The sequence below is a fragment of the Jaculus jaculus genome, chromosome 5, assembly GCF_020740685.1.
Source record: "Jaculus jaculus isolate mJacJac1 chromosome 5, mJacJac1.mat.Y.cur, whole genome shotgun sequence".
Classification (NCBI taxonomy): domain Eukaryota; kingdom Metazoa; phylum Chordata; class Mammalia; order Rodentia; family Dipodidae; genus Jaculus; species Jaculus jaculus.
Window position 1 is genome coordinate 104,123,063 of NC_059106.1, and position 10,060 is coordinate 104,133,122.

Genomic DNA, 10,060 nt, shown 5'->3' on the forward strand with positions numbered 1-10,060 from the left:
CTGGAGAGATGGCCTAGCGGTTAAGCACTTGCCTGTGAAGCCTAAGGACCCCGGTTCGAGGCTTGGTTCCCCAGGTCCCACGTTAGCCAGATGCACAAGGGGGTGCACGCATCTGGAGTTCGTTTGCAGAGGCTGGAAGCCCTGGCGCACCCATTGTCTGTCTCTCCCTCTATCTGTCTTTCTCTCTGTGTCTGTCGCTCTCAAATAAATAAATAAAATTTTAAAAAAATATTTAAAAAAAAAACTCAAAAGGGGGAGGACTTACAGTTAAGATAGCGATGTAGGTACCACGCTAAAGCAGCCTGGGGGGAAAAAGCAAAAAAAAAAAAAAAAAACCCAGCAAAATACACACTTTTACTAAAAAGTTAGATGTATAGGAAATTGAAATGGCAGCAGAGAAGTAGGAGAGATCCAGAGCCCACACAGGCCAGCAGAAGCAGCTCTGGCAGCTCCATGGACCGCTGCAGCAGTGCACCAGAAAGCCACAAGGCTCGGCTTGAACCACAAGAAAAACTAGGTGAGGGGAGTTTCCAGTCACACCGGAGATCTCCTCAAACTCAAGAAACGTGAAGGGAGAACAGCATTGAACAACGGAGGAGCAGATCACAAGATAGAAGAACACATGAAACAGTGAGAGAACTAGAGCAGCATTGGCAGCCTTCCCTCCCCCACTGCCAGTGCCCAGCTCCAGCAAACAAAGCAGCGGTCCAAGGACCCAGCCATGCCAAGTGAACCAACAGTGGGACCCAAGCCGTAGCAGAGGTAACTGGGATTACACCAGGGAAGGGTCACAAGCTGACTTGGAACCCTCAACAGATCAGAAATCTTAACCTCCTTGTTGTCAGGATTAAGGGTATGGGTGGGGGACGACACACCCTAAGGGAGAGTTAGAGGATCTGGTTGTCATAATACCTACTCTTGGATACTCTGAGCTGTTTTTCATTGAAAATATACATTGTTTAGTTAATTTTAGAAACTATCTGTATTTGGTTGCACTCAGCCTGCTTGAATACTCTCATAGCAGGCAACCCCATCACCTAGGGTCACTTTTGTAGATAGTCTGAGAGTCTTGAGAGCCATACCTAATGCCTTAAGCTCCTAACCTGAAGTTATATAACATCAGATTGACTGATTCATCTAATAATACCCAGCTAACTAGAAAATCCAATCATTAAATAATCCAGGATGGAAAAATATATACATTATAACAGAAGAAACATCAAAGTTCAAGTCAATATAAATTCTCCAAAAAGTATTAATACATCAGAAATGACCTCCAGTGAGAACAAGTTAGAAGAAATGCCTGAGAAAGATTTCAAAAGAATGATTATAAAAATCTTCAAAGACGAAATCAAAGGAATGAAAGAGGAAATCAAAGGAATCAAAGAAAACACAGGATACCAACTTAATAAAATGACGAAGTCAATATTAGGCATAAATAAGGAAATAGAAATAATAAAGGAAAACCGGTCAGAATTACTAGCAATGAAAAACAAGTTAATGAAATAAAAAACTAAAAAATCTTACCATTAGAGACTTCCAGTTAAGATTGCGGCTTAGGTACCACGCCAAAGCAGCCTAGGGGGGAAAAAGACCAAAAAAATTCAGCAAAATATACACTTTTACTAAAATGTGAGGTGTATAGGAAAACAAAACAGCAGTGGAGAAGTAGAAGAGATCCAGAGCCCACACAGGCTGGCAAAAGCAGCCCTGGCAGGTCTGCCAACCGCCAGGCTCGGCTTGAGCTGTGGGAAAAGCCAGGTGAGGGGAGCTTCCACTCACACCGGAGCTCTGCAACTCAAGAAACGTGAAGGGAGAGTGGCAGTGAACAATGGAGGAACAGATCACAAGGTAGAAGGACACGTCTAACAGTGAGAGAACCAGAGCAGCTGTGGCTCTCTACCCACCCCCACTGCCTGTGCCCAGCTCCAGCAAACAGAACAGCGGTACTGGGACCCAGCCATGCCAACTTGAGCGAACAGCGGGACCCAAGCAGGAGCAGGGTCCCGCAGCAATATCAGTGGCTCTGGCACCAGCAGCAGCGGCAGATCCAGCAGCAGTAGCTTCAGAGGCAGTAGTCACAGATCTAGCAGCAGCAGCAGAGGATCCAGCAGTGGCAGCAGCAGCGGTGGACCCAGCAGAGGCAACAGACCCAGTAGCGAGAGCTTTAGCAGCAGTGGCAACAGATCCAGCAGCAGCAGCTTCAGGAACAGAAGTGGTAGTTCCAGCAGTGGGGGTGCCTATCTGCAGGGCCACAGTTGCCAGGCTCGGTTTGCCCCACAGGAAAAGCAAGTGTCCAGCTCCAGAAATCAGAACAGCAGCCCAACGACCCAGCCAGCAACTTAACTGAGACCAAAATCATCCAAAAAGGTAACTGGGATTGATTGCACCAGGGAAGGATCTCACTTGGTCACAAGCTGACTTGGATCCCTCAACAGACCAGAAATCTTAACCTCTTTGTTGCTAGAGGATCTGGTTGTTATAAGAACTACTCTTGCATAAATATTTGGTGCTGTATTTGATTGAATGTGTACAGTGTTTAGTTAAATTTTAGAATCTACCTGTATTTTATTCCACTCAGCCTACTTGAATACTCCCATTAGCAGGGAAACTCAATGCCTAAAACACCTTTGTAGATACTCTGAGACTCTTAAGAGTCACACCTAACACCTTAAGCTCCTATCCTGAAGATATATAACATCAAATCAATTGATACAGTTAAGAATACCCAGCTAGCTAGAAAATCCAAGCATTAACTTAATCCAAGATGCAAAAATAGATACATTATAACACAAGGAACACTAAAAAGTAAGACGATATAAATCTACCTAAAAGTATTAATGCATCAGAAATGACCTCCAGTGAGAACGAGTTAGAGGAAATGCCTGAGAAAGATTTCAAAAGGATGATTGTAAATAATGTTCAAAGAAGTCAGAGAACAAATAAAAGAAGTCAAAGAGGAATTCAAAGAGGAAATCAAAGGAATCAAAGAAGACGCAGGACACCAATTTCATGAAATAAAGAAGGCAATACAAGACATAAATAAGGAAATAGAAATAATAAAGAAAAACCAGTCAGAATTACTAGCAATGAAGAACACAGTTAATGAAATAAAAAGCTCTGTAGAAAATCTCACCAGTAGAATGGATGAAGGAGAGGACAGAATATCTAAGCTAGAAGACCAGGTGGCAGATCTAATACAGTCAAACAAAGAGAAAGACAAACTTATATTCTCTCTCTCTCCCTCTGTCTGTCTTTCTCTCTGTGTCTGTCGCTCTCAAATAAAAAAAATAATACTATCTTGAGGCCTCGCTGTGTGAGCGCTGAGCACTCCAGGTATTTTACAGCATCGATCTCCTTGGCCATGGCTAGCCCCTGAGGGTAGGTGATGGGAGTCAGCTTCTCTTTCAGTTTCTCCATCCTGTCTTTATCATCCCTAAGATCAAGCTTTGTTCCCACAACAATGATGGGAGTGTTGGGACAGTGGTGTCGCACTTCTGGATACCACTTTGCACAAACATTTTCAAATGATGCAGGACTCAAGCGGGAAAAGCAGATTAGGAAAACATTTGGGGCTGGAGAGATGGCTTAGCAGTTAAGGGCTTGCCTGTGAAGCCTAAAGACCCCCGGTTCAAGGCTCAATTCCCCAGCACCCACGTTAGCCAGATGCACAAGGGGGCGCACTCATCTGGAATTCGTCTGCAGTGGCTGGAAACCCTGGCGCATCAATTCTCTTGCTTTCTCTCTCTCTCTCTTTCTCTCTGCCTCTTTCTCTGTATGTAACTCTCAAATAATAAATAAAAATAAACCAAAAAAATTAAAAAGACAAAAGAAAACATCTTTGTGGATAGGAAAGGGGAGGCAATCTGTCACAATCTTCTTGTCCAGCTGTATCCCATAAACCCAGATTAACTGGTTTTCCACCTACCATAACACTGGCAGAATAGTTGTCAAAGACAGTAGGGATATATTCTCCAGGAAATGCATTGGTTGTATAACTGGTGAGTAGGCAGTTTTTACCTACAGCTTCGTCTGTCACCACCACACACCTGATGGCCTGCATCTGGACCACTCACTGTGCCATGGTGGCCAATCACTGAGGGGTGGGGGAAACTGGCAGGCAAATGCACACACACACACACACACACACACACGTGGGCACGGAGGAAACTCCTGGCACAGCTGCTCACACTGCCAGAGGGGGAGCCTCGGCTGCCCTCTGCCCAGTGGAGAGCAAAGCACACAAACCCGGCCACCACCCAAAGATGAGGAAAACTGCAGAGAAACAGGAAAAAGCCACTCTGCATCCCACACACTCCCCCACCCCTCCCCCTCCAGACTCCCCCTCACCTTCTCCCCCCCCCCCCCCCCGTGGGCCCACTACGCAGAACCCAGGCTCTGGGTGGACAAAGCAAATCTTAACAAATACAGGAAAATTGAAATAATTCCTGCATTCTATCTGACCACAATGGAATCAAACTACACATCGAAAGCAAGAAAAGCTATAAAGCATACACAAAATCATGGAAATTAAACAACACACTACTAAATGATGAATGGGTCTGATGTGGTTTGATTCAGGTGTCCCCATAAACTTAGGTGTTCTGAATGCTAGGTTCCCAGCTGATGGATATTTGGCAATTAATGCCTCCTGGAGGGAGTGTATTGTTAGGGGCGGGCTTATGGGCTTTATAGCCAGTTTCCCCATGACAGTGTTTGGCACACCCTCCTGTTGCTGTGGTCCATCTTATGTTGGCCAGGGGGTGTTGTCCACTCTCTGCTCATGCCATCCTTTCACCCTGCCATCGTGAAGCTTCCCCTCGAGCCTGTAAGCCAAAATAAATCTCTTTTTCCCAGAAGCTATGTTGGGCCCTGAAAGGCCTAGGCGTGAGGCCTAGCGGAACTTCCTGAGCCTAGCTAAAGTTTGGCGACCTGTCTCTGGCCAGCTATGACTCAGCAGGATGCCTAAGGGCTTCTGGCCTGCTACTTCCTCGTGGTAATTGTAATTACCATTTCAATAGTTAAGGTTTACTATTGGCCCTTACCTCTTCTCCCACCCTAAAATCCCCGCCTTCATCCCCAACCTGATATAGGCAACTGCTCAGAGTAATAAAGCGAGTTGTTCCTGCATTGCAAAGACTCCCGACTCAGTGTGGTTTTTCTCCGGTGGCCAGGAGAGGTTTCTGAGTCGTCCGACGCTCATCATCCCCTCAACCCTTAGGGAGGAACCAGCAGGCCTGGTCCTTCCCTCGGCACTACCTGTGCGGGAAGGAGCCCTGCATCTGGCGCCTAACGTGCGGCTCTGGGACCCTGACAGACTAGTGCACCCCGTGAGAGGCAGTCGTTGAGGAGGTAATCGGTGTTTGCGGGTGAGCGTACCCTCATAAGTTATGAGGTAGTCTTCCTATTTACTGCACTAAACTTTGCTTCTACAACCTGTACTTACTTGTCGACATCTCTTCCTTCCCTTTCTCTTCCCTTCACCTTTGGTTCGCCGGTGGTTTTTGTATTTCTAAAGGCTCGTGCTTCTCTCTCTCTCTCTCTCTCTCTCTCTCTCTCTCTCTCTCTCTCTCTCTCTGCTTGGGCCTGTAAAGGCAGGCCAGCTTTTTCTGCCATTATGGGACTTCCCCTGGATCTATAAGCTTCAGTAAATATTCCTTCCTCCATAACTGTACCTGGTCTGGAAGTTTATCTCAGCAAACCTAAAGCTGTCTAATGAACTGAGATGAACCTGACCATGTGGATGTTAATCTTTTGGAACCTTTATTTTAAAGAAATAAACATAAACTTAATGCTTACAACTAAATGTGTCTTCTGGAGTGATAAGCCAAATTTTATGGACTATTCAGATGAAAGTTTAAAAATTCTAAGTACAGACAGCATTAAACTTCGAGGCTTAGCTTATAAGCTTTCTAAGAGGAAAGAAAGACTACAGGGAACTTCGTTGGAACTGGGCTACTGGCATAAGGGCTGGCTACGGCCTGCTGCCCAGGCCCAAAAAGAGTTTAATCAGGGTTAAATTTGTAATAGACTGATGTGCTTAGCTAGAGATATTGGATTTAAAAAAATAAAGATTTGTGTTTTCTTTGTTTTGGTTTTTCGAGGTAGGATTTCTCTGTAGCCCAGACTGACCTGGAATTCCCTAAGAAGCCTCAGGGCGGCCTAAAACTCATAGTAATCCTCCTACCTCCACCTCTCGAGTGCTGGGATTAAAGGCGTACACCACCACGCCCAGCTGAGATTTAAGATTTTAATCTAAAACACCTCAAGCAAGTTACAGGCACTGAGACAAATTTTAGGTTATGATGGTTCAATTTACATTGTTTTAGTCTCTCTTTGCTATGCCTTATATCAGATAAAAATGTTTACTCTGTGCCTTTATATGTTAAGTGTTTACTTGTTTAATTTTACAAATCTCAATATCTTAAATTGGTCAAGACTGTGGAGACCTTTAAAATTAAACTGAGTACAATTTATAATATATAATAATTATAAATCTATTGGGAGCCAGGGGCAAAATTTGGTAATTTAAATAGATGGCTCCCCTCTTGGCAGCCTGTGCCTGACCATCCCCTACTGGGAAATGGCAGACAATCCACCTTCTAGGAGACTGCCACGTGGCCCCCTTGGAGTGACCCAGGTGGAGACAGGGGAAAAGTCTGCCCTCTCGTGGTGACTGGGCTCACCGCTAACTTACTAGGGCAAGACATCCTTGGAGATGCCGAGGCTTTCATCACTACTGACCATAAGGCCTTTTATAATGATTTGTTAAATTAAAAAAAAATATATATCAACAATGGTTTAAGGAAGGGAGGGAATGTCATCCTAATTACTCCAATGAATACCCCCAATTCTAAGGGCCACTGCACAGCCCCCCACCATTTAAAATCCAGTGGAGACTGGGGGACCCTATATGGGTTGAGCAGTGGCCTCTCCCTTCTTCTAAGTTACACCAACTCCACATACTTATTGATCAACAGTTGGAGGCCAGACATATCCGTCCCTCCACTAGTCCCTGGAACTCTCCTGTCTTTGTCATAAAAAAGCCTAATGGGTCCTGGAGATCAATGAATGCATGATCCCCTTTGGAACCCCCCAGAGGGGACTCCCATGGATCCCAGCTATTCCTAATATATACCATATTACTATCGTTGACATTAAAGATTGCTTCTTCTCTATCCCTCTCCATCCAGGAGACATGGAAAAATTTGCATTCTCTGTACCCGCTATTAACTTTTGTGGCCCAGATAGGAGATTTGAATGGACTGTCTTACCTCAGGGCATGGCTAATAGCCCGCCCATTTGTCAATATTACCTGTCATCCATTTTCTCTTCTCTTTTCAATCTCCCCAATACCCTGTTTTATATCTACATGGATGATATTATTCTTGGGTGCCTAGATTCCTCCACACTCCAGGACCTTACCCATCAATGTCTAACTATCCTTCATACTCACGGCTTTAAAGTAGCTCCTGAAAAAGTTCAAACTGTGCCTCCCTTTAAGATCTTGGGCTCGACCCTTACTCTAGATACAGTTTCACCTGTTAAACCACAACTTTATATTCAGGATTCTTACACCTTGCCTCAACTCCAGAAGCTCTTGGGAGAAATTAACTGGATGAGGCCTTGGATACCCATAACTACTGAAGAGCTGTCCCCTTTGTTTGACCTCCTAAAGGATCTTAACTTCTCCTCTCAGGTAATTTTGTCCCCTTGTCATCAACAAATTTTTTATAAGGTACAACAGGCTATAAATACTGCGACCTTAAAGAGGTTCAATCCTAATTTGCCCATCTCCCTCTACATTTTCTCTGGGGAAACATTATGTACTGCACTGTTGGCCCAGGAAGGTGAGCCCATCCAATGGATCCACCTCTCAATCGGTGGATCCCCAGAGTTTATTCTATAACCAACCAGGTTGCTGATTGCATTATCAAGGGCAGAGACACCTCTGTCCGGTTGTTTGGCACAGAACCTCACCTTATTGTCACTCCCTTTAAGATAACTGATTTCACCTGGCTTCAGAGAAATAATAACAGAGTTGCTACGGCTCTTGAGGGGTTTCTAGGTAAAATTGATTGCCATTATGGCCCCCACAAATGGATGAGTTCTTTCTCCAGGTTAGAATGGAAGCCCCCCAGGCTTTTTCTGTCTCAACCTAACCCTGACTTTCTTACTGTGTTTACCGATGGAGGGCACCTGGGGCTTCCCTAGTCATTTACCCTCCTTTAAAACAGAAAAAAGAGCCTATCCCCATAAAATCACTCTCCCATGAGGTTGAGGGGTCAGCACAATTCAAAGAACTATTTGCTGTCTTTCTAGCTTTAGACACTATTCAAGAGCCATTTAACTTATTTTCTGACAGCCTTTATGTTGTTAATTTATTACCCAACCTGGTTGAAGCCCATATTAGATTGGACTCCAACCCTATATCTCCTTTGATGATTCAAGTTCGTTCCCTACTCAAACAAAAAATCAATCCCATTTTTCCTCAACATCTCAGGGGTCATCAAAACTTACCGGGATTTCTCTCTCAAGGAAACAATTTGGCTGATAAAATGGCTTCTATGCCTCAATGTAATACTATTACAGAAGCTACACGCTTCCACTTATTGACCCATGGCAACTGGAGAGGTCTCAAGCACAGGTTTACACAGGTACCAAACCTTAAAAAAATTGTCCGGACTTGTAAGTCCTGTCAGCCTTTCCTCCAAGTACGCCCCCTTCAAAATACAGGAAGCAATCCTCGAGGGCTCCGCCCTAATCATCTTTGGCAAATTGATGTCACACACTATTCTCCATTTGGAAAGCTTAAATATATCTTTCTTTCAGTCGATACCTTCTCCCGCGCCTGCTGGGCATCAGCACATGCCGGGGAAAAATCTAAACATGCCATTAGTCATATGCTTCAATGTTTTGCCACTCTTGGGCTACCTGATCAAATAAAAACAGATAATGGCCCCTGCTTCATAAGCAAGGCCTTTATAGATTTTCTCCAGACCTGGAAAATTTCACATTCCACAGGCATCCCATACAACCCCCAGGGCCAAGCTATAGTTGAAAGATATAATCAAACTCTCAAGTCTCAATTACAAAAACAAAAGGGGGAGTCCTTACCCCCACATGACCAACTAAAAAAGGCATTATTTACCCTAAACATTTTAAACTTTTCTAAAGAAAATAAACAATTATCCCCTTTTCAAAAACATTGGTCCTCATCTGTTACCTACAGTTCTGTCTGGGTAAGATGGAGAGACCCATTGGGGCCTGGAGAGGGCCTGATCCGCCCCTCACAGCAGGGAGAGGGTTTGGATGTGTCTTCCCTCAAGATGAAAAAAGACCCATTTGGGTACCAGTGAGGGACCTAAAATATTTGTCTGAACAAGGGGACACTGACAATCACTTCTCTAGGGAGTGTCCCACCCCTGAGGACTGTTCCTAAAATGGTCCTTTACCCTGTTAAATTAAATAACTCCCTCCCTTGTGGAGGATTGCTGGCTTTGCCTCCAATCTGGGCCTCTCTGGTTGATTGCAGTACAGTTGTCCATACGACCTTAAAAAGCTGCTCAGCCACCTTCCCCATCCCCGTCCAGCTTTTCCCAATGTTTCCTCTGGGCATTTGGGCCCTTCCTTCTCCTAATAATTCCAGTATAGATGTGAGATACATTCATATTTCCTTCTGTAATTTTAACAAAACTGAGCCCAGTGCTCAACGCTGCCCGCCGTCTGGAATGGCTTATGTTTGCGGAGGCAAAATGGCCTGTAACTTTCTGCCCAGCAATTGGATAGGCCCTTGTGCCCCAGCCACCTTAATCCCAGATGTAGATATCATTCCTGGAAACTAAATTCCTTGGCTAAGGTAGTCCTACAAAACAGGAGAGGACTAGACCTACTAACAGCCGAAAAGAGAGGCATATGTTTGTTTTTACAGGAAAAATGCTGCTTTTACGCCAGTAAATCGGGAATCGTCCAGGACAAGATTAAGAGACTCCAGGAAGACATGGAGAGGAGGCGACGGGACCCCCAAGGCAACCTGCTACAGACGGGCTTACATGACACC

General features: G+C 44.7%; 1 protein-coding gene across 1 annotated transcript; it reads right to left on the bottom strand.

The window, feature by feature from the left end:
* Positions 1–245: 245 nt before the first annotated feature.
* Positions 246–4,063, bottom strand: LOC101613695 (ras-related C3 botulinum toxin substrate 1-like). The gene is made up of 3 exons (XM_045149164.1): positions 3,838–4,063; positions 3,298–3,575; positions 246–302 (listed from the first exon to the last, which is right to left on the bottom strand). Exons 1-3 carry the CDS (start codon positions 4,061–4,063, stop codon positions 246–248), a joined length of 561 nt encoding a protein of 186 aa, XP_045005099.1.
* Positions 4,064–10,060: the final 5,997 nt, after the last annotated feature.